We start from the raw sequence: 24,846 nt of genomic DNA, 5'->3' as shown, positions 1-24,846 counted from the left end.
AATTAGATAAGATGAATACTGCAAAGTCTGAAAATATTGGGCTGGTCAAAAAGTTCGTTCGGGTTTTTTGGAAGAGCGTATGAAAAGCCCGAACGAACTTCTTGGCCAACCCAATAATTAAAGGCTCTGATACTGATACTAACTTTATCAGGCATTATTTCACTTTTATTACCTCAAAATTCAGATACTGATCAGAGGACACAATGCTGAAGGCATTGGTAACTATAATACAGAACCATATATCCAAAAGCTAGCCTATGTACTCTGTGACATTAATGGCAAAGCTCAAGTGGTGGGTGCAAGGGAGAAAAAATGATTTATCCACCCAATTTTGCCCAACGTCCTCATTAAGCCAGGCACTTTTGATCGGACAAAACCAAAGAAGCCACCATGACTTTTTAGTATAGTGCCAGCATATGTTAATTTACACTAAGGTGAATATGACTTAGAAGTTCTCATAAAAGTTAACATGAAAAATCTCATTTCCAATGGGAGAAATGATAACCCTATATGTGTGGTCTACATAGTAAAATAATGACAAGCTGAATATTAGTCAAACCTCTGCTTATGGAAATTACAGATCATGAGCCTACTCACCTTCCCAGTCTGTGACCCTGTCCTGAGAAGGGCTGGAACACAGGCTTCGTTGACATACATACTTCATTTTTCTTATCTTCAACTTTAACATCGACCTCCTCTTTATCAAAAACTCCCTGTAATTCTAAAGGTAATTCCCTTGGAAAGTAAAGAAAGAAAGTGATAAAGCCCCTAATATGTTTTTTCTTTCTCTGAAAAACATACTGTGCATGTAAAAAGAATAGAAAAATATACAGAAATAAGAGGCATATATATTCTATACAATAAAAACTAGATGTATTTAAAATAATACAGTAAGAGAAAAATCAAGCTCTTATTTCATTCTTTAAAATGAAAATATAGCTACAGGCTGGTTCTAGAAAAACAAGACATAAAAAAATGTAAACACATGTAGACTTAAGAAAGAAAATGACAGCTCCCTCCCCCCAAAGTAACAGTCCTTATAATTCCACTCTCACTCTAATAAAAAACTTTGCGGTGTATCTCCTAAATTTTCTCTCATATATAGTAAAATTCCACATAATAATTATATTTTTTCCAAAGATGGTATCATTCTATGTACACTATTCTGTATTTTGAAAACAGCTTTAACAAAAAAAAAAGCAATATACCACAGAAATCTTCTCATGTTAGTATATGGATATATGTCATTCATTTTTACCACATGCACATTGTTATTCTGTTATAAAGTAGATCAAATGGTACAAACATATAAAATACTCTTTTCATCTTTTTCTTACTGATTTGTAAGAAATATGTATATATTCCATTTACAGGATATATATGAAACAAGTATTCCCAGTTTGGCATTTGATTTTACATAATCAAATTTATCTTTCTTATATTGCTTCTGGGATTCATGCCAACTATAGCTATATGCAACAACATGGATGAATATCCCAGAGAAATAAGTTGAGTAGACACAAAAAATAAACACATTGCATTTACATAGTTCAAAAAAACAGATAAAATGAAAAAATTATAAAGAAAAGCAAAAAAGCATAAAGAAAAGCAAAGAACAACTTACTACTGAAGTTAGGATAGCATTACTTCTGTGATATTACTACAAATAATGTGTAATTTAATCTTATCATGAGGACGAAATCAGATAAATCTGAACTGAGAGACATTCTACATAATTTGGGCCCATAATCTTCAAGTGTCAAGGTCATTAAAAACAGATAAAAACAAAAACTGGGAAACTGTTCCCTCCTGAAGGAGACTAAAGAGACATGACATTTACAAGCAATGTGTAATTCTGAATTGGATGCTTTTGCTATAAAGGATAATATTAAGATAAAAAGTGAAACTTGAATACATTCTGAGGAATAATTGGTAATAATATTATACATCAGTAGATGGTTGTATTGTGGTTACATAGGAAAATATATTTCCTTTTTAATAAAAATACAAACTAAAGTATTCAGGATGATGGGGCATCACTTTAGCAACTTACTCTCAAATGCTTTTAGAGAAGTTCTTTGTACCACACTTGCAACTTTTGTATTAGTTTGAAAAAGATTCCAAGTTAATTATATTATATAATATAGAGCCATTTAAAATCTGTATATACGTTGTACATATACATACATACAGACCTGTATGTGTATGTATATATTGAAAATTGGTTAGATGTAGAATACTATCAACCCATCTGAAATAAAAACTGACCAAAATAAGTACATTACACCATTAAATTGATGTTACACATAAAATCATGTGCTAAGGACAATGCCATAGTACAGATATTTAATTTTGTGTATCTTTTTAGGAAAGCAAGAGCATGAATATGAGCATCAGTTGCAGAAAGAATGTTCATGCTTTTTATTCATTAATTTTCTTTCTATCAATCTATCATGAAAGAGTAATCGGAGGTTCTGTTAGAACTTTAATTATAAGAAAACATAGGAGTAAGGGACTTCCCTGGTGGTCCAGCGGTTAAGACTCTGCACTCCCAATGCAGGGGGCCCAGGTTCCATCCCTGGTCAGGGAACTAGATCCCACATGCCAAAACTAAAAGATGCCACATGCTGCAACTAAAGATCCAGCACGTATCAACGAAAGATCGCACGTGCTGCCACTAAAGATCCCACATGCTGCAACTAAGACCTGGCGCAGCCAAATAAATAAAATAAATAAATATTTAAAAAACAAAGAAAAGAAAAGGAAAACATAGGAGTAAAATCTTCAAGGCGCTGTGGCCTGTGTGCCACAACTACTGAGCCCACATGCCACAACTACTGAGCCTGAGCTCTAGAACCCATAAGCCACAACTACTGAGCCCACGTGCCATAACTACTGAAGCCCACGTGCCTAGAGCTTGTGCTCCGCAACAAGAGAAGCCACCACAATGAGAAGCCCACGCACTGCAATGAAGAGTAGCTCCCAGTCGCCGCAACTAGAGAAAGCTGAGCACAGCAAGGAAGACCCAATGCAGCTAAACAAAAAAAAAAAAAAACAAAAGACACGTAGGGCTTCCCTGGTGGTGCAGTGGTGGAGAGTCCGCCTGCTGATGCAGGGGACACGGGTTCGTGCCCCAGTCTGGGAAGATCTCACATGCCGCGGAGCGGCTGGGCTCGTGAGCCATGGCTGCTGAGCCTGCATGTCCAGAGCCTGTGCTCCGCAATGGGAGAGGCCACAACAGTGAGAGGCCCGCGTACCGCAAAAAAAAAAAAAAAAAAAAAAAGTGAGTTAATTTAAGTCAGCTTTTGGTTGGTCAGAATTCAAATTCCTGACCCTTCAAAATTACAGCTGTGGTTCTTTTAAGAAAACTCATCTCATGAAAAAATCTGAATTTATAAAAGAAAAAGTGTCTTTGAATGCACAGGAACATGTGAACAACATTAAAAGGCATCTTCTAAATGAAATATATCTAAAATATTCTTCTTGGACTTCCCTGGTGGTGCAGTTGTGAAGAATCCGCCTGCCAATGCAGGGGACACGGGTTCGAGCCCTGGTCCGGGAAGATCCCACATGCCGTGGAGCAACTAAGCCCTTGCACCACGACTACTCGGCCTGCGCTCTAGAGGCCTCGAGCCACAACTACTGAGCCCGCATGCCACAACTACTGAAGGCCACGCGCCTAGAACCCGTGCTCCGCAACAAGAGAAGCTACCACAGTGAGAAGCCCACACACTGCAACAAAGAGTAGCCCCCACTCTCCACAACTAGAGAAAGCCCGTGGGCAGCAATGATGACCCAACACAGCCAAAAATAAATTAATTAATTTGAAATAAATAAATAAATATCCCTCTATTTACAAAGACTGCGTACCCTTTTTTGATGGAGTTCAGAAACTGCTGACTGGCACCATCAGAATAACTTCTGAAATCATCATTGACTGTGAATCCATTTTTCCATAATTTTATACTTACATCTGCCTGCAAAGCAGGAAGAAACAAGATGCATCATGTTAATAAATGAAGTGTACTAATAAACTAAAAGCCCCTTGAAACTTTCTTCTATCAGTGTATATTTTCTGTATCAATCTTTTCTTTAAAATAGAGATATAACTGACATATAACCTTGTATTAGTCTTAGGTATACAACATAATGGTTTGATATATATATCTATTGCAAGATGATTACAGAATAAGTGTACTTAACATCCACCACCGCACACAGCTACAAATTTTTTAAATATACCATTCTTAACAGCAAGCTTCAAATGTAAAATATCAAAAATTATAATGTATACATAAAATATGGTTCATAATGAATAATATTTTTAAATAATTCATTAATAATTTTCTTTAAGAGAGGTCATTTGCAAAAATATTCTGTGCCCTGTCTAAAAGGACACTAAAGCTTTCTGGCCAGAACAGACTTCTCAACAGTTTAGAGAATGACTCTGAAATGACTTGAATATTAAGAATAATAAAGGGGGAAAAAAACTATGAGTAATTAATGGCTATTCCTTCAAATATAAACTATCAGTGTTACTGTTATCAATATTTCATCTCTCAACATCTTGTTGATCATCTCCTAAGAACATTATTTATTCACTCATTGAATCAAAGAAGTCACTGTAGAAATATAGAAAGGTTCAGAAATACAGTAGGATGCAGGGATGCTTCAGGCTGAACACAGAAGGACTTATAAAAAACCATTTAAGAAAATAGACTATTAGAGGTCTTCCCTTGTCTCTAGCATTTATTCATTCAGCATATGTTTATTGAGTGCCTAATATGTAACAGACACTCCACTAAGATGTTAGGGAAAACAATCACAATAATGATAGCATATATTATTAGCCTGCCTGCCTATCTATCTGCCTGTCTGTCTATGTACTTATCTGGGAGAGCACTTGTGTGTACACTACATGTACCAAACACTGTTTAAAGTACTTTCCCTACATGTATTTATTTAATCCTCCTAAAATCCACACAAGGTGGGTATTATTATCCTTTTTATAGATGGGAAATTAGAGACACAAAAGATTAATTAAATTGCCCAATATCATATAGTCAGTAAGGGTGGAGCTGGGGTTGGAATCCATACTCTTAACCACTATATTATATTACCTCTTTTATTTTTTTACCTATAACCAAACTGCCAAGACTCTGCTCTCATGGTACTCACAGAAAAGAATGAGAACTAAAAAAATTGTACAAATGAACTTACTTACACAAAAGAAATAGAGTCACAGATGTAGGAAACAAACTTATGGTCACCAAGGGGGAAAGTGGCAGGGAGGGATAAATTGGGAGATTGGAATTAACACATATATAAAACAGACAACTAATACGAACCTACAGTATAGCACAGGGAATTCTACTCATTACTCTGTAATAACCTATAGAGGAAAAGAATCTAAAAAAGAGTGGATATATGTATATGTGTAACTGACTCACTTCGCTGTACAGCAGAAACTAATACAACATTGTAAATCAACTATACTCCAATAAAAATTAATTTAAAAAAAAGAAAAGAATGAGAACAAAACAAATAGGAAAAGAGTACATAAAGATACTGAGGGGGGGAATTCCCTAGCAGTCCAGTGGTTAGGACCGGTATTTTAACTGCTGAGGGCCCGGGGTTCAATCCCTGGTCAAGGAACTATCCCACAAGCTGCATGGGCCAAAAAAAAAAAAAAAAAAAAGACACTGAGGAAAACAGAAGAAACTTAAAAACAAAAATGCAAAAACGATAATTAATACACTTATATAAGAGAGGATGTTTGAAAGGCAGTAGGAGGGAATATTCAGGGAGCAAAAGAACTCTTAGAAACTTAAAATGGAAATTAAACAAAAGGATTGAATATACGGTTGAAGAAATATTACAATTAAAATAGAACAAAACAACAAAGAGGTGGAAAACAGGAGAAATAATAAGAGACTCAGTCCAAGAGATCCATTATCTAAGTAAAAATATTCTAGAGAGACAGGAAACAGAGGGGAGCAAAATATCGAGAAGCAACATGAGAAAATGTCCTAGAAGAGTAAAATACAAGTTTCTGTATTGAATGAATGAAAAAGAATCTATACCAAGGCCCATCAGAACATGAGGAGATTAAAGAAAAGATTCTAATAGGTTGCGGGGAGCAAAAACATGCCACACACACAGGCTCAGATGCCAAAACAGCAATCTATCAATCATGTGTGAAGGCAGAATAAAGGCAAATTCAGGTGCGCAAGGTTTTAACCCATCCATTTCCCACGCACTCTTTTTACACGCACTTTCTGCATAAAATACCTCAAGACTGGCTTCATAAAAGTGGAAACATACAGGGTAGGGGTTGGGAGAGGCACAGAATTCAGTGCACCAGAAGTGAGAGGAGAGATAAATAAAGTGCTCAGGATCACAGATTCCAGGGCAGCAGCAGTGTAACTGCCCTAGAGGACATCGGAGAAAGAAGGGCTTCACCACAGTTGTCCTTCAGAAAAAAGTAAACTGGTAAAATTATCTAATATGTTCAAACATACTGGAAAAAGATACAGCCTTCTATCAGAGTTCAGGGATAAATTAATGACAGCCACAAAGAAAATAAAGGCAATATGGAAGGGAAAAAACTACTAATTCTAATGAAACTTTAAAAGGCAGTCAGGAAAAGAAATATCATCACACACTATATGACTCAGTGATGCTGGACAGTATTTACAAAGTCATAAAGATATAAACAATGATAATTGATTTAATCCCAAATTATGATATAATTATGTTAGTCAAATGAGAGGAGGTGGTTTGGGGATGAGGGGAAGGAAGAATAAGAGCTAAATTCTCATTTTCTATTTTTAAAAAGTCAATACATAATTTGAAAAAACTAAAAAATCAAGAACTATCATTTTTAGTATATTCTTAGAAATACAGTCTTTATACAAGAAGAAATAGTTAAGACTACCTCTGGGTAGTGATTACCTCTGGGAATTAGATATCATGGCCATGGAGGAACCGGACTGCTATTTTTCAACCTAAGCCCTTCAGACTTCAGTCTGAAGAACTAAAGAACTCTCTTCAAGCTCTCAATGCAGGGGGTCCGGATTCGATCCCTGGTCAGGGAACTAGACCTCACATGCGTGTCGCAACTAAGAGTTTGCATGCCACAGCTAAGGAGCCCGCCTGCCACAACTAAGACACAGTGCAACCAAATAAAATAAATAAAAAATATATTTTAAAAAAATTTTAAGGCAAATTAGAGTAAAGGGATCTCTTTCATGTCTGACTTCGAAAAGCCAGCTAGATTCTCATAATTGCTGCTGCCTTCAGTCTGCTGTGATATGGCATTTTGATTGAAGTACATTAAAAAAAACAAAAATCAAGCCTCAAACAGATATGTAGTTGCAAAAAGCATTTTAATAGCTTTTCCAAGATACTACCTCAAAATGTAGTAAGTGGTAGTATCTCAAAAGTTACTTGAGGGCTCCCCTGGTGGTGCAGTGGTTGAGAGTCCACCTGCTGATGCAGGGGACACAGGTTCGTGCCCCAGTCTGGGAAGATCCCACATGCCGCGGAGCGGCTAGGCCCGTGAGCCATGGCTGCTGGGCCTGTGCGTCCGGAGCCTGTGCTCCGCAACAGGAGAGGCCACAACAGTGAGAGGCCCGCGTACCGCAAAAAAAAAAAAAAAAAAAAAAAGTTAGTTGAAAATATCACATGATAACCCATATGTAGAATCTAAAAAAATGATACAAGTGAATATATTTACAAAACAGAAACAGACTCCTAGATATAGAAATCAAACTTATGGCTACTGAAGGGGAAAGGTGGGGTGAGGGATAAATTAGGAGTTTGGGATTAACAGATAAACACTACTACACATAAAATAGATAAACAACAAGGGCCTCCTGCGTCGCACACAGAACTTATATTCACTATCTTGTAATAACCTATAATGAAAAAGAATTTGAAAAATATATATAACACATGTATTTTATATATATTATATATATCATATATATTTTTATATACATTATATATATTATATATATTATATATATATATAAAAAAACTGAATCACTTTGCTGTACATCTGAAACTAACACAACTTTTTTCTTTTTTTGGCCATGCCACGTGGCTTGTGGGATCTTAGCTCCCCAGCGAGGGACTGAACCTGTGCCCTCAGCAGGGAAAGCTCAGAGTCCTAACCACTGGACGGCCAGGGAATTTCTTAACACAACATTTTAAATCAACTGTACTTCAATTAAAAAAAAAAAAAAAAAAAGTCGAGGGACCTCCCTGGTGGCACAGTGGCTAAGAATCCGCCTGCCAGTGCAGGCGACACAGGTTCGATCCCTGGTCTGGGAAGATCCCATGTGCCGTGGAGCAACTAAGCCCGTGTGCCACAACTACGGAGCCTATGCTCTAGAGCCTGCAAGCCACAGCTACTGAGCCCACGTGCCACAACTACTGAAGCCTGCGCGCCTAGAGCCTGTGCTCCTCAACAAGAGAAGCCATCGCAGTGAGAAGCATGCACACTGCAACGAAGAGAAGCCCCCGCTCGCCGAAACTAGAGAAAGCTCACGTGCAAAAATGAAGACCCAACGCAGCCAAAAATAAATAAATAAAAAATAAATTTATTAAAAAAATAGTTGAGGGGCCTCCCTGGTGGCGCAAGTGGTTGAGAGTCCGCCTGCCGATGCAGGGGATACGGGTTCGTGCCCCGGTCTGGGAGGATCCCATATGCCGCGGAGCGGCTGGGCCTGTGAGCCATGGCCGCTGAGCCTGCGCGTCCGGAGCCTGTGCTCCGCAACGGGGGAGGCCACAACAGTGAGAGGCCCGCATACCGCAAAAAAAAAAAAAAAAAATAGTTGAGAATCTGAACATGGAATCTTAAACTTAAAGGTATATTTATTAATATGACAATAATCCTATCAGAAATATCTTTTACGTTTTGGGAAGCTGTCAAGTGCATGATGGCAGGTTATCAAAATTCTTACTTTCACTTAAAAAAGTTGATAAAATCGTATCTTATCATTTGCAATAAATACTGTAAGTTGTTTCCCTTGAAGTGTCAGATTTACTTCATACATTTTGAGAAAATGTCTGCAGAATATCCAAGACTGAATAACTAGTTGTCTATAAATCACTTTCATGTAAAAACAGTACACCATGAAAAAGCAGAGTGTTCAGCTTGTATCTCAAGCAATGGTACTTTTCCTTAAGATACTTCTGTATATTGCAGAAATGTTTTACATACACTTCATATTTTATCACATAGAATATTGTAAGATGTGTATTAAAGAGCTGGGAATTAATGAAATGTGTCAATTTTACTGCTTCATCAAGGAAATTTTTAATTGAAACGCGTGTTTTTCCCCTGCAAGTTCAAGGAAAGAATACAGTAGTCACTGGTCCAGAGCAGTGTCACTACCTCAATTCCTCCTAAGGTGCCAGTTTTGCCGACCATTGCTTTCACAGCATCGGTGCAAACTCAACACAGTGAAAACAGTAAATAGTATCTTACTATTATTATGAAAACAGTTTTGACCTCTAAAGGGCCATATGTTGAGAAGCACTGGGAAAGAAAAAATTTATGGACACTTACCTGTTTCTTTTGTTCAGTGGGAGACAAACATTTGGCACCAACCTTCTGAGCTTCCTCAAAAAGGCTGTCAACAAAATATTCACAATTTGTTTGTTGATTATCACTAAGAGGTTGGTGGTCAGATCCTGTTTCACAAACCCTATACACACACACAAAAAAGAAAAATAAGCACTATTAACCATTAATTCTCTTAAAAATTTACACAAATTGTTTTCGTTAAAGGATCTAGAACTGACATGCTACCTCCACGCCTGCAGTTGAGACTCTCTTCTGAATTAACACAGGAGATATGTGGCCTCGGGAAGTCGTTAACACTTGTGGTCCAGAGCAGGGTTTTCTCAACTTCAGTCCATTGATATTTGGGGAAGGTTAATTCTTTGGTGGGCAGGCTGTCCTGTACACTGTGGGAAGTTTAGCAGCATCTGTGGCCGTTAACCACTAGACGCCAGTAGCATGGACAACCCCCAACCCCCCAGTGTTATAATAATAAAACACACCTTTAGACAATGCCAGATGGCCTCTGGGGGTGGGATGGGCAAAACTACACCAGGTTGCAAACCACTGGTCCAGAGTAAAAAAACGTGTTCTTTGTAAAGCTCTCAAAATGGCTTTAAAGGGGGTTACTATGTACTTTTTGGTAACACAAAGCACTCTTGAAACTAAAGGTGGTAAGGTGTGAGGAACAGTCATAATCATAGTTTTGCTCCTTTGCACACTTCAGAATGAAATTTCCCACTCAAGACTTTCATCTGTAGTGGTTTAATACTCTACTGGGTTTTTTTTCCTTTCTTTCTTTCTTTTTAAATTGAGGTACAACTGACATACATTATTTTAGCTTCAGATATACAACAGAACAATTCAGTGCTTGTATGTACTGCAAAATAATCACCACAATGTCTAGTTAATTGTTAACATCCATCACCATACATAGTTACAGAATTTTTTCCTTGTGATGAGAACTTTCAGGATTTACTCTCTTGGCAACTTTCAGATATGCAGTACAGTGTTATGAACTAAAGTCTCCATGATGACATTATATCCCATGACTTATTTATTTTATAACTGGAAGTTTGTACCTTTTGACCACCTTCCTCCATTTTGCCCGCCCCATCTACTGTTTTTGTATGTGTATGTGTGTTTATATTTTGTCATATAAGAAATATTACCTAAGATTTTGTTTGATAAAAGGATGGTTTCTGGTTGATCTTTTCTAAAGTCACATAGAAAATTCATAAATGTACTGAGAGATAATTTCTCAGATTTCTCAGATAATAATCAACACTTCTATAGTTCTTACACTGTGCCAGGATCTGCAAGGCAGAAATTTTTATCCACATTTTATAGATAAGGAAAATGAGTCACAAAGAGGTTAAGTTACATGTTAGAGATTACACAGCTAGTAAGTGGCAGAAACAGAATTCAAACCCTGTTAATCTGTCTTCCAAGTCTATGCTCCTAGCCATGATACATTATAAAGCCTCTCTTAATAGCTAATATTTACTAAGCATTTATTAATACATGTTAGGAACTTTTCTAAGCGCTTTACATGTGTTCACTCTTTCAATCTTCACAGTGACCTAAAAGGCACATATTGTTTTGTTTTGTTTTTAACATCTTTATTGGAGTATAATTGCTTTACAATGGTGTGTTAGTCTCTGCTTTATAACAGAGTGAATCGGTTATACATATACATATGTTCCCATATCTCTTCCCTCTTGCGTCTCCCTGCCTCCCACCCTCCCTAGCACATATTGTTTTTATCCTCATTTACTAGGTAAAGAAAAAGCTTAAGCAATTTGCCCAAGATCACAAAGCTATTGGTAGGCAGAGCTGGAAACTGAACTCAGGCTTCTAATGCCCCTACTCTTTTTCAATTTATTTATTTATTTATTATTCATTTTTGTCTGCGTTGGGTCTTCATTCAGGGTCTTCATCCCTGAATTGTATACTTTAAACGGACGAGTTATATGGTATGTGAATTACGTCTCCACAAAACTGTTAGAAGTCCTAAGTTAATTTTACTCTTTAAACTCAGTCATTCAGGGCTTCCCTGGTGGCGCAGTGGTTAAGAATCTGCCTGCCCATGCAGAAGACACGGGTTCGAGCCCTGGTCTGGGAAGATCCCATATGCTGTGGAGCAACTAAGCCCGGGCGCCACAACTTCTGAGCCTGCACTCTAGAGCCTGTGAGCCACAACTACTGAAGCCCACACACGTAGAGCCCGTGCTCCGCAACAAGAGAAGCCACCACAATGAGAAGCCTGCGCACCGCACACACAATGAGTAGCCCCTGCTCACCGCAACTAGAGAAAGCCCACGGGCAGCAATGAAGACGCAACACAGCCAAAAATTAATAAATGAAAATTAAAAAAACAAATTAGTCATTCAACTGGGGCTTCTGTGGTGGTCCAGTGGTTAAGACTCCATGCTTCCACTGCAGGGGGCACGGGTTGGATCCCAGGTTGGGGAAGTTCTGCAAGCCACAAGGTGTGGCAAAAATAAATAAGCAAGTAAGTAAGTAAGTAAATAAATAAATAAGCAAGCCATTCAACTTATTTCTGTGTAGAAAAGAGTTAACGTAGCAGGCCTAACTGTTGCTATCCTTTTTACTTTTCTCATGAGTATGGAATTTTAAAATGTGCCTAGTCCCCAGTATAAACCCTAGGCTCATTTCCAATGAACTTCCCTGGTAGACAACATCTCACACGTGCTATATAACTTATTACTGGAGGAATTAAGTGTGTGTCCTGGTGGCTGCACTGGGCAAGGACTCTTAGAGGCTTATGCCTGGTTTCCCCTGGACTTCACCCCCTTGCAAAGTATCTTTTCATTGCAATAAAGCTTAGTCATTAGTATGACTATAGGCTGAATCCTGTGAATCCTCTAAGCAAATCATCACATCTGGAGGCAGTCTTAGGGGCTCCTGACATAACCTCACAATTATATACTTAGTATCAGATATTTATATAAAACAGTAAGTACTCTAGTGAAAAAATAATAAATAGTATTTGTTCGGTATAGAAAGTGTTCACAAAGTATTTGTAAACACCTGTCTCCTTAAATGGACTATGAATGAAAGATATTTACCTTTTCAAGTATTTAAAACACAGAACATAATACAAAAATAAATATTCCACTTCAGAGAAGTGAGAATAAAGAATTCTGTATTAATAAGAACGACAGACTTTGCATCTACCATCTATTGGGTGCCTGCTATATGCTAATACGATGCTCGGTGCTTTAAATTGGTTATCTAATTCTTACAAAAACCTTTCAGGTAACTATGTACACCTCCTCCTTTTTAGATGAGATATTGAAGCTCAAAGAATCTACCTAAGTTGCTCAAATGCCAGAGCAGTAGTGTTAAGACAGAGATGGGATTCAAACCTAGGTTTATCTGATTCCAAAGCCATTATATTTCCACTATGACTTCAAGATGGTATAACACAAGAGGCTAATGAAGTAATAAATAGTTACTTTAATTTCCCTCTTAAATAACAGAAATAATATGTGGGCAGAGAGAAATTTAACACTTAAAAAAAATTAATCACAAAAAGACTTAAAACTTGACTAAAATCCATTTAATGCAGCTATGGAAAAAATAACTTTAAAGTACATTACTATTTGGTATTTAACAGATAATCATCATGAAAACTTAACTAAGTCAGTGAAACCTAAAAAGAGAGAAAGACAGTAACAAAGGCATTAATAACAAAGAAAATGCATAAATTAACTCACCATTCTTCCTTTATACTTTCAAGATTATCTACTTCTTTCATTCTCTTTTGCCTTACTGTAAAAGTAAAAAGAAAAATAAGGTATAGTTCTTAATACAGTATTTTAAATAAATTCATTCCAACATATGCATTAAGATTCTTTACCATTAAGTTATTATGTACTCCTAAAGTAGCATTAAAGGGGTCTTCAGAACAAGTGACCTAACTCAAAGCTGTCACTTTCACTTAAAGTAAAGCAATAAAAAGTAAATTTTGGATTTGGATAATCTGACAAAAGAAAGATTTCATAAAAGTTATGATGAGGGGAATTCCCTGGCGGTCTAGTGGTTAGGACTCTGTGCTTTTACTACCAAGGGCCCACGTTCAATCACTGGTTGGGAACCTAAGGTCCTGCAAGTGCTCGCGGCCAAAAAAAAACAACAAATTTTATGATGAAAAATAATGTATGCTTTGGTCTAATAACAAACAAAAGTGAATGTAAACATTTCACTCAATCTCCAATAGTAACAAAATATCAAATCAATATAAACTCATTCTTTTTTTTCCAATGTAGATGATTTTTATTGTCAATATTCTTTTTTTAAACATCTTTATTAGAGTATAATTGCTTTACAATGTTGTGTTAGTCTCTGCTTTATAACAAAGTGAATCAGTTACACATATACATATGTCCCCATATCTCTTCCCTCTTGCATCTCCCTCCCTCCCACCCTCCCTACCCCACCCCTCTAGGTGGTCACAAAGCACAGAGCTGATCTCCCTCTGCTATGCGGCTGCTTCCCACTAGCTATCTATTTTACATTTGGTAGTGTATATATGTCCATGCCACTCTCTCACTTTGTCCCAGCTTACCCTTCCCCCTCCCCATATCCTCAAGTCCATTCTCTAGTAGGTCTGCAGAGTGAAGTCAGTCAGAAAGAGAAATACAAATACCGTATGCTAACACATATATATGGAATCTAAAAAAAAAAAAAACAGAAAGAAAAAAAGACCAAAAAATGGTCAGAAGAACCTAGGGGCAAGACGGGAATAAAATAGAGCTCCTTCACAACAAGAGGAGCCACCTCGGCCAAGGACGACCCCGCAGTGCACAAGGCGGCAGCGCATCTGCGTCAGGACGGAAGGGGAGCCGTAGGGAGGGGCCAGTTTCAACTGCGTCACAATCGAATTCGGCCACACAATTGCGTGTTTGCTGAACCAGCCACTGCGACTCTTAGATCCCACTCTTACAGTTTGTACTTGAAGCAATTTTGAAGTCGATTTTGACCGCGATCCTCTCTCACTGCGCAGGCACCGGTCCGATTCTACCAACCCTTGGTGAGAAATGATCTCGACGGCGGAAGTGGTGGAAGCAGAGGAAAGGGAGGTGCTAGGCCGCTAGGTCAAGCGCACGCGTTCGGAGGCCAGGAAGGAGGCGGAAGAGGGTGCCCGGGGGAAGAGGCTGAGCGAAGGGTTTGAATTTTCTCGGAGAAAGACGGGCCGGCCACGAGGAGAAAAGAAACAAGCCGCAGCAACATCTAAGCCCTTGAAAGCATCCCGAGAGAGGGGGGAAGGGAAAACAGCAGCCACCAGCGCAACCACTTGTGTCTTCCGGCCCTTCCCACCTCTCTTGCCCACCCCCACCAGCCCACGCTGCCTGGGACTTGAAATCTGTGGCCGAAGGACCGTCACCACATAACTTCAAGAATAATCAACCACCCTCCCTTCCCAAACCCACCCAAATTCACTCATCCAGCGTTTCCTTTTTTTAATCCACTCAGAACTTTTTTTCTAAGACCCCCCCCCTCCCTACATGGAGTTGGGTGGGTGGGGGGGAATGAATACTGAGTTGGCCTTTATTTTTTTTAAGGAGACTTTTTGATCCAATGAGGCCCCCCAAATAATTGAGTTTTGGGTCCTCGTTGGTTGTTTTATTTTTTTTCTCCAAAATTTTAACCCCCTCCCCCCCGTGAGCCCGAGGTGGATAAAAACCTCGATCATGGGTTCGGGTCCCATAGACCCCAAAGAGCTTCTCAAGGGCCTGGATAGCTTCCTTAACCGAGATGGGGAAGTCAAGAGTGTGGATGGGATTTCGAAGATCTTCAGTCTGATGAAGGAAGCACGAAAGATGGTGAGCCGATGCACTTACTTGAACATTCTCCTGCAGACCCGTTCACCAGAAATATTGGTCAAGTTTATTGATGGTGGTGGTTACAAGCTTCTTAACAATTGGCTGACATATTCAAAGACAACCAACAACATTCCCCTCCTGCAGCAAATTCTCCTGACCCTGCAGCACCTACCACTCACTGTTGACCATCTCAAGCAGAACAACACAGCCAAACTGGTGAAGCAGCTGAGCAAGTCAAGTGAGAATGAAGAGCTCCGGAAACTGGCCTCAGTCCTTGTCAGCGACTGGATGGCAGTGATCCGCTCCCAGAGCAGTACCCAGCCTGCTGAGAAAGCTAAGAAGAAACGGAAAGAAGAGGGAAAGAGTCGAACCACCCCTCCTGAGCGACCGTTGACTGAGGTGAAGGCTGAGACTCGGGCCGAGGAGGCCCCGGAGAAGAAGAGGGAGAAGCCCAAGTCCCTCCGAACCACAGCGCCCAGTCACGCCAAGTTCCGCTCTACCGGACTAGAGCTGGAGACCCCGTCTTTGGGGCCTGTGAAGAAGAATGCCAGTGCAGTGGTGGTTTCTGACAAGTACAACCTTAAACCCATCCCCCTCAAGCGTCAGAGTTCCACAGCTGCCGCAGGAGTTGCTGTGCCCCGTGCAGAGGAGAAATACAAGCCACTCAACACAACACCCAGTGCCACCAAAGAGCTCAAAGTGAAGATCATCCCGCCACAGCCTGTGGAGGGCCTGGGCTTTCTGTATGCGCTCAATTCAGCCCCTGTTCCAGGCATCAAAATTAAGAAGAAGAAGGAGGTGCTGTCAGCCACAGCTGCCAAGCCAAGCCCATTTGAAGGGAAAACGAGCACAGAACCGAGCACAGCCAAACCTTCTTCCCCAGAGCCAGCACCTCCTTCTGAGGCTATGGACACAGAACGTCCAAGGACCCCAGTTCCCCCTGTTGAAGTCCCAGAGCTCATGGATACTGCCTCTTTGGAGCCAGGAGCTCTGGATGCAAAGCCAGTGGAGAGTCCCGGATATCCTAGCCAGCTGACCCGGAAAGGCAGGAAGAGGAAAGCTGTGACCTGGCCTGAGAAGGGCAAACGGAGCGAGCATTTCTATTTTGAACTGGATGCAACTGAACGAGTGAATGTGAATAAGATCAAGGACTTTGGCGAGGCAGCTAAGCGAGAGATACTGTCAGACCGACGCGAGTTTGAGACGGCCCGGCGTCTGAGCCACGACAACATGGAGGAGAAGGTGCCCTGGGTGTGCCCCCGGCCCCTGGTGCTGCCCTCGCCTCTTGTCATCCCTGGAAGCAACAGCCAGGAGCGGTACATCCAGGCTGAGCGGGAGAAGGGGATCCTTCAGGAGCTCTTCCTGAGCAAGGAAAGTCCTCACGAGCCTGATCCTGAGCCCTATGAGCCTATCCCCCCCAAACTCATCCCCCTAGATGAGGAATGTTCCATGGATGAGACCCCATATGTTGAGACCCTGGAGCCTGGGGGAACCGGTGGCTCACCCGTTGGGGCGGGCGGTTCCAAGTTGCCTCCTGTTCTGGCCAATCTTATGAGAAGCATGGGTGCCGGGAAGAGCCCCCAGGGTCCTGGAGGAGGAGGCATCAATGTGCAGGAGATCCTCACCTTCATCATGGGTAGCCCTAACAGTCATCCCTCAGAGGAACTGCTGAAGCAACCAGACTATTCAGACAAGATCAAGCAGATGCCGGTGCCTCATGGACTCTTAGGCCCTGGTCCCATAGCCAATGGTTTCCCACCGGGAGGCCCTGGGGGCCCCAAGGGCATGCAGCACTTCCCCCCTGGGCCTGGCGGACCTATGCCAGGTCCCCATGGGGGCCCTGGGGGTCCTGGTGGGCCAGTGGGTCCACATCTCCTGGGTCCCCCACCCCCTCCCTGGGGGGGTGATCCCTTCTGGGATGGCCCAGGTGACCCCATGTGGGGTGGCCCAATGCATGGGGGACGAGGTCCGGTGCCATACCATAGAGGCCGTGGTGGCCGAGGCGGGAGTGGACCACCTCCTCCTCCATTCCGAGGGGCCAGAGGAGGTCGCTCTGCAGGAGGACCTCCAAATGGACGAGGGGGCCCTGGTGGGGGCATGGTCGGAGGTGGTGGGCATCGTCCCCATGAAGGCCCTGGTGGCGGCATGAGCAGTGGCAGCGGACATCGTCCCCATGAAGGCCCTGGCAGTGGCATGGGCGGTGGGCATCGCCCCCACGAAGGCCCTGGTGGCGGTGGCATGGGTGGTGGCAGTGGCCATCGTCCTCATGAAGGCCCTGGTGGAGGAATGGGTGCTGGTGGTGGATATTGGCCCCATGAAGGCCCTGGACATGGGGGACCCCATGGCCACTGGCCTCATGGTGGCCCTGGTCACCGAGGCCACGACCATCGAGGGCCACCCCCTCACGAGCACTGTGGCCATGATGGCCCTGGCCATGGCAGAGGGGGCCACCGAGGGCGTGATGGAGGCCACAGCCGTGGAGGAGACATGTCAAATCGCCCTGTTTGTCGACATTTCATGAAGAAGGGTAACTGCCGCTATGAGAACAACTGTGCCTTCTACCACCCGGGTGTCCATGGGCCCCCCTTGCCCTAGGGACCACCTGCCCGCCCCGCCCACACTCCTGTGAACTGCAGCCTTGCTCCTTCCACCCTTTTATGGCTTCTGTGAGGCCCATTTTCCCCTTTCTCCAGCTGATGAGGAGCCGGCCCCCTCAGTGCCCACCTGCCTGGGTTCCTGGGGGTTTTCTGATCACTGGTGTGCATTGATGTACACATTTTCCTCCAGTATGGGGAGGAGAGAGACCGGACACATTCTGTACCCTGGACTGCTGAAGAGGAGACCCGGTTGGCTTCACTTTTTGAGATTTGCCCTTTATGCCAAGCGCCTCTCCGGTATTACCCTTTATGCCTGAGAACCTAAATAAAGCTGGTTATCCTGGAGAACACCTCTACTCTCCTCTTGTGGGTCCTCCACATGCACACAGAACTCTGACACGGGATCAGCTGCACTTATGAAATCATCCCCGCCAAATTCATGCTTCCTCGTGGGGTGGGGAGATGGTAAAAGGGGTACTGTGTATCCCACTGCACTGAGAGGACTCAATCAGGCTGGATTTGAGTTCTGGAATACATCATCCCCACTCCTCCCCTGACACAGGCTTTACATTGAGTCCTTTCTCAAGTAAGACGTTGCAATCTTCCGTGAACACCCAAGTTTGCATCATGGGTATGCTAGGTTCAATGAAGGCAAATTCACATTGGCATCCGGTGAAAAGTTTTAGCTGGCATAGGTGAGGCCACTGGTGGTGGTCCACCCTTGCCTGCAGCTCATTCTGGAAATTAAAACACTTCAGCGAGACCAGCTTTTCAACTGAAGCACGGTGTGCTGGGCATGCCAGTCCCACTACATGCACTGCCTCTGGGAGTTAGCGCGCTCCTGGCCCCCATCTGGAACCTTGTGGGTGTGAGGCCTCCAGCTCCCTTGTCCTGTCAGCCACCTCTGAATCCCCACCAGGTGCCTTCCTGGGTGGATTCGATAAGATGACCTGCCCTCTCCCAGCCCTCTCCTTCACCTGTCTCAGCATCAGTTGTTTTCTATGAAAACAGTGGATTGGTTGGGTTTTGTGCAGGGTCTTGGGTTAGAGCCACAATGGATTTGAGGATGAGTATTTTCTTTTTTCTTTTGGTTTTGTATATTTTGTACATTAAGAATAAACACTGGAAAGAAAAGTATTTAAAAAAAAAAAAAAAAGAGGAGCCACCTCAATGAGAAGCCCACGCACCACAACTAAGAGTAGTCCTCACTCGCTGCAACTAGAAAAAGACCACGCACAACAACAAAGACCCAACGCAGCCAAAAATAAATAAATTAATCAATTTTTTAAAAAATGCAGAGAAGCAAGATTGAAAATAGTTATTGTTCGGCGGGGGGGCGGTAAAAAATTGTGGATTATTTTCTCTCTTTCCCAAACTTTCTGCAATACTCTTTTGCCCTTACAACAAAAATAATATAAGAAATAAGGAAACAAATCGATGTTTAAAAGAGCCCAAGCCATCTGCCCTTTTTTTTTTTTTTTTGCGGTACGTGGGCCTCACACTGTTGTGGCGTCTCCCGTTGCGGAGCACAGGCTCCGGACGCGCAGGCTCAGCGGTCATGGCTCATGGGCCCAGCCACTCCACGGCATGTAGGATCTTCCCGGACCTGGGCGCGAACCCGTGTCCCGTGCATCGGCACGTGGACTCTCAACCACTGCGCCACCAGGGAAGCCCCCATCTGCCCTTTGAGAGGTCCTGGAAGCAATGACAGACTAGAAGCAATAAGCATACCAAAAGCCTACATCTTGGCTTCTAACTAAAATTTTCCAAGAAAAGGAATCATGGCTCCTTAGAGAAAAGACTGATTCCAGGGTTGGACAGAGAAAGAACAAGTGAGCCCGAAATATCTTGCACCAGAAAGTAAGATGGTGTTCAGTGAATGATGAAGACATATCAAAAGGACACTGAAGCCACCTGAAGGGGTTCCCACTGGACAAGTCTGGGAAATGGAACATCAAAGTAAATAATGATACTAATGGATTATAGCTCATTGAATACAACAAAAACCCATGAGGAGTCCATACTATTAGATCTTAAAAAATCAGGAAAAGATGGACTTGTAAATAAATTCAACAGTCATATGGAATCACCATTACCAAGATAAATTCCAGATATATCCAAGATCTAAAATTTTAAAATTGAACCTGAGGGTGATGTCAGCAAAATGAAAGAATAGGCAGCTCCAAGCTCCTGTCCCCACAGAAACATTGAAAAACAAGCAGAAACTATTAGAACCAAGTTAGAACTCTGGAAAGCAGTCAAAGGTTTACAGCTATCAAGCAAATGATGAATCAAGAAAAATACAACTTAAAAACAGCAGGGAAAACAAACCAATTCAAAACTGGGCAAAGGATGTGAACAGATATTTCTCCAAAGAAGAAATATGAGGAGACAATAAGCACATGAAAAAGATGCTCAACATCACTAGTCCCAATGAGATACCACTTTATACACATCAGAATAGCTATTATTAAAAAAACCAAAAATAATAAGTGTTGACAGGGATGTGGAGAAATTAGAACACCAGAATATTGCTGGTGGAAATGTAAAACAGTACAGCTGCTGTAGAAAAGGATTTGGTGGTTGAGGCATTACTCACAATAGCCAAGAGGTGGAAATAATCCAGATGTCCATCAACAGATGAATGTCTGAACAAAATGTGGTATATACATACAACGGAGTATTAATTAGCCGTAAAAAGGAATGAGGGCTTCCCTGGTGGCACAGTGGTTGAGAGTCCGCCTGCCAATGCAGGGGACACGGGGTCGTGCCCCGGTCCGGGAGAAGCCACAACAGTGAGAGGCCCGCGTACCACAAAAAAAAAAAAAAAAAGAAAGAAAGGAATGAAGTTTTGATACATTAAGGGACTGGGAGAAGAGAGGAATGCAGAAGTACTGCATAACGGGAACAGAGTTTCTGTTAGGGACCATGAAGAAGTCTTGGAAATGGACAGTGGTAATGGTTACACACCACTGTGAATATTATTAATGCTGCTGAATTGTACACTTAAAATTGGTTAAGATGGCAAATTTTATGTTATATATGTAGGTATTTTACCACAATAAAAAAAACCTTAAAAAAGGCAAACTTTTTAATTATTAAAGAAAACATGGTAAAGTTCCCTTATACCCTGGAAGAGAAGACAACTCTCCTATAACTCAAATCCAGAAGCAATAAGGGAAAAGACTGATACATTTAACTATGTAAGAATAAAAAAAATTTTTTTAAATTTCTACAAAGTAAAAACACAGATGACAAACAAACAAATAAACAAAGGGAACTGGCATTACAACTAAAAGGTTAATATATAAAGAACTGATACAGAGAAGAAAAAGGCCAACAATCAAAAGGCAACAAATATGAACCGAGGTGTCTCAGAAAGAGAGAAGCAAATGGCCCTAATATATGTGAAAAGATGTCAGTCTCACTTATAATGAAATAAATGCAATTGAAACTATATCATGATACCATTTCTCACCGATCAGACTGGCAAAAACTTACAAGTCTTGCAACACATTTTGTTGCTGAGTGTGGGGAAACAGCCTCAACCATTTTTGGTGGGAATGCAAAATGGCACATATCCGGGTAAGGGAATGTGGCATTACCTAGTCACCTATGCATATGACAAAGAATCTCTCCTTGACCAAACTGTAGTTAGGCTCCTCTGAGGCACCTTCTCAAGGAGGCATGACCTTGGGCTTCCATTTCTGTTCCTGTAAAGCCCAATTTTAGCAAGAATCCTGTTAAGCAGCTTTACCCAGAATCCCTCCACCCTTGATACCTGATCAAATTCCTCACTCTGCACTCCCCCCACAACCCCGCCACGATACTGATCACCCTGGCCTGCCTTCAGCAAGAATCCTGTAGTTCAGTTTAGCAAGAATCCCACCTTACCTTTGAGGTATCTCTCAGTAATTTTCCATCCACTGACCCATACCTTGCTCTTTGACTATAAATCCCCAGTTGTCCATCTTTTAAAAAAATTATTTTATTTATTTATTTATTTTTTGGCTGCATTGGGTCTTCATTGCTGTGCATGGGCTTTCTCTAGTTGCGGCGAGCGGGGGCTACTCTTCGTTGCGGTGCACGGGCTTCTCATTGTGGTGGTTTCTCTTCCTGTGGAGCACAGGCTCTAGGCCCACAGGCTTCAGTAGTTGTGGCACGTGGGCTTCAGTAGTTGTGGATTGCAGGCTCTAGAACGCAGGCTCAGTAGTTGTGGCACACGGGCTTAGCTGCTCCGTGGCATGTGGGATCTTCCCGGACCCGGGCTCGAACCCGTGTCCTCTGCACTGACAGGCGGATTCTTAACCACTGCACCACCAGGGAAGCCCCTGTCCATGTTATATTCAGAATCGAGTCCAGTTCCACACTGAGGTCTCTTTTCCCCTACCACAATAGTTTCTGCTTTGACTACTGTCCAGCTCTGTTTTTTCCTTGACACGTATATCTAGAAATCCCATTATCTAAAAATTCATCCCAATGATACTTTACCAAAAATATAAAAAGGTGAATACACTAGACTATTCGCTGTAGTATTATTTACAGCATTGATTGTAACAGCAAAGCCTGTAAAAAACCTCAACTTGTCCATTAATAGGGACTTCTTGAATAAACTATGGTAAATCCACACAGTGGGATGTACTGTTAAGTGAAAAAAGCAAAATGGAGAAAAATATGTATGATATGGTACTGTTTATCTAAGAAAGAGGTGAACATGAATATACGTATATTTGTTTACATTAGGAAAAAATGAAAAAGTAAACCAAAAAATAAATAATAAGGTTACTTATAAAGTGGGAGAGAGGGCACTGGGTGAAGGGAGTAAGGGCAGAAGTTGGATTTCTCTGAATGTATCTTGATTTTTAGATCAACTTTGGACCCATGTAAATATTTTATGCACATATAAAACAAAGGTAAATTTTTAAAAAGCAATCCCTAAAAACTGAAAGTAAAAATGAAACGAATTAACTGAACTGACAGAGAGGAATTATTTCAAGTAAATTTAAAACATGGTGGGCCTCCCTGGTGGCGCAAGTGGTTGAGAGTACGCCTGCCGATGCAGGGGATACGGGTTCGTGCCCCGGTCTGGGAGGATCCCATATGCCGCGGAGCGGCTGGGCCCGTGAGCCATGGCCGCTGAGCCTGCGCGTCCGGAGCCTGTGCTCCGCGGCGGGGGAGGCCACAACAGTGAGAGGCCCGCATACCGCAAAAAAAAAAAAAAAAAAAAAAAAAAAAAAACATGGTAATTTTACCATATATCCTAGTGGGATGAACCCAAATAGGAGAAATGAAGTTTCTAGTAGTCATATTATTAGCAATAATATATTAGTATTGTTTATATGAAAAGTATGGTATAAAGATAAAGCAGTGGGTCTCAACCAGGAGGCAACAGTGCCCCTAAGAAGATATGTGGCAATGGCCGGAGGCATTTTTGGCCTGTCACAACAACTGGGGTGGAGGGTGCTACTGGTATCTAGTAGATGAGGTTAGGGATGCTGCTGAAAATCCTACAATGCACAAGACAGCCCCCACAAGAAAGTATTACCCAAAATGTTAATAGTGTTGAAGTTGAGAGACCCGGAGATAAAGCAAAGAAGTAATTATGATCTGTCCCTAAAAACCAAGATTTTTTTTCAGAGTAAGAGTAAAGGGATAGAAATATAAAAATCAAAGAAGCTAAGCAAAAGTCCTGTCATCCTATATTTTAAATCGGAACCATCATTATGAACATTATCATTTCTCTTAAGAAAATACATAGTGGCTCTGTCCACTGAAAAGGCCAAAAAGCAATAAGCAATCAGACAACAATGAGCACAGCACACCTACCGCCCAGATTTGTGGTCTCCACAAGGCAGTTTATGCCTTGTATTGACACCTTGGATTAATGTCAAAAGGAATCAGAAGTTGGGAATTCCCTGGCGGTCCAGAGGTTAGGACTCGATGCTTTCACTGCGGGGGCCTGGGTTCGATCCCTGGTCAGGGAACTAGGATCCCCCAGGCCATGAGGCACAGCCAAAAATAAAACAAAGCAAAACGAAAAAAAGGATTCAGAAGTCAGTTTGAAAAGGCTACCATTGGTGAAAGATGGGACTGAAACACAGCTACATGAATTGAAACACATCAAATACAAGTTCATACTGATACTCATTAAAACACAGAAACTCATTCACAGAAACACAGAAACTCATTTCCAGAACAGTAGGGTACCAATTTATTTTGAAAACTGGCAAGTAAGGGAAAGAATCAAGTATTCATCCTGCCTTTCCTGTATGAACTAACTCAGAGTAATCGAAGAGTTAATAAAAGAAGTTTCCTTTATAAATGAATTCAGCTAAATGAAGGTTTATAGAATTAGAGTATCTCCAATTTGCAACCCCTAATGCCAACAGACCTAGGCAATGATATCAATGGCTGCTAACATCACACAAAGGAAACAGACATAAATATATGCCTCAGTGTGAAAGCTCAAACCACCACGTGTGAAGCCTTCTTTCTAAAAATGAAACTGAATCCATTCAAGCCTCTAGGTCTAAACATCAGATTACAGGAAATATAGGGCACAGAGGAACATGATCAGGTGACATCACAGGGGCGCAATCAACAAAATCCAGAACTCGGGAAATTCTTCAGGAGAAATGATCCATTTTCTTCAATATATATATTACCAGGGAGAAAAAAGAAGTAAAATAATAATTTTAAATATTTAAGAGATATATCAATTAATTACAACATATGGACCATATTTATGTTATTATTTAAAGAAACTAAATGGAAAAAAGCTATGAATCAGGAACATTTGAACACTGGATGGATATTTGATGATATG

The 24,846-nt window shown here is 41.5% G+C and overlaps 2 protein-coding genes across 5 annotated transcripts in view; one reads left to right on the top strand and one right to left on the bottom strand.

The window, feature by feature from the left end:
* Positions 1 to 24,846, bottom strand: part of UBXN2A (UBX domain protein 2A) — a 48,609-nt gene that overhangs the window by 11,020 nt on the left and 12,743 nt on the right. For 3 of the 4 annotated variants that reach the window (XM_060116808.1, XM_060116805.1, XM_060116807.1), the window contains exons 1-5: positions 17,404 to 17,422; positions 13,315 to 13,369; positions 9,578 to 9,716; positions 3,871 to 3,977; positions 598 to 735 (exon numbers count right to left, since the gene is read on the bottom strand). In XM_060116808.1, coding sequence (XP_059972791.1) covers positions 598 to 735; positions 3,871 to 3,977; positions 9,578 to 9,716; positions 13,315 to 13,355 — 425 coding nt within the window. In that variant the 5' untranslated portion in view covers positions 13,356 to 13,369; positions 17,404 to 17,422. Of the gene's footprint in view, positions 1 to 597; positions 736 to 3,870; positions 3,978 to 9,577; positions 9,717 to 13,314; positions 13,370 to 17,403; positions 17,423 to 24,846 lie in introns of those variants that run through there. The other variant, XM_060116806.1, reaches the window with a different exon arrangement.
* Positions 15,282 to 18,018, top strand: LOC132501234 (serine/threonine-protein phosphatase 1 regulatory subunit 10-like). The gene has a single exon (XM_060116795.1). The coding sequence runs from the start codon at positions 15,292 to 15,294 to the stop codon at positions 18,016 to 18,018; it is 2,727 nt and encodes a 908-aa protein (XP_059972778.1). The 5' UTR covers positions 15,282 to 15,291.

The sequence above is a fragment of the Mesoplodon densirostris genome, chromosome 14, assembly GCF_025265405.1.
Source record: "Mesoplodon densirostris isolate mMesDen1 chromosome 14, mMesDen1 primary haplotype, whole genome shotgun sequence".
In the NCBI taxonomy this organism is placed as follows: domain Eukaryota; kingdom Metazoa; phylum Chordata; class Mammalia; order Artiodactyla; family Ziphiidae; genus Mesoplodon; species Mesoplodon densirostris.
Note: the sequence above shows the minus strand (reverse complement) of the source record. Positions and strands in the feature narration are given on the sequence as shown.

Excerpts from the sequence above, each read along its gene's own strand:
- LOC132501234 (XM_060116795.1), top strand. The coding sequence starts at position 15,292 with ATGGGTTCGGGTCCCATAGACCCCAAAGAGCTTCTCAAGGGCCTGGAT.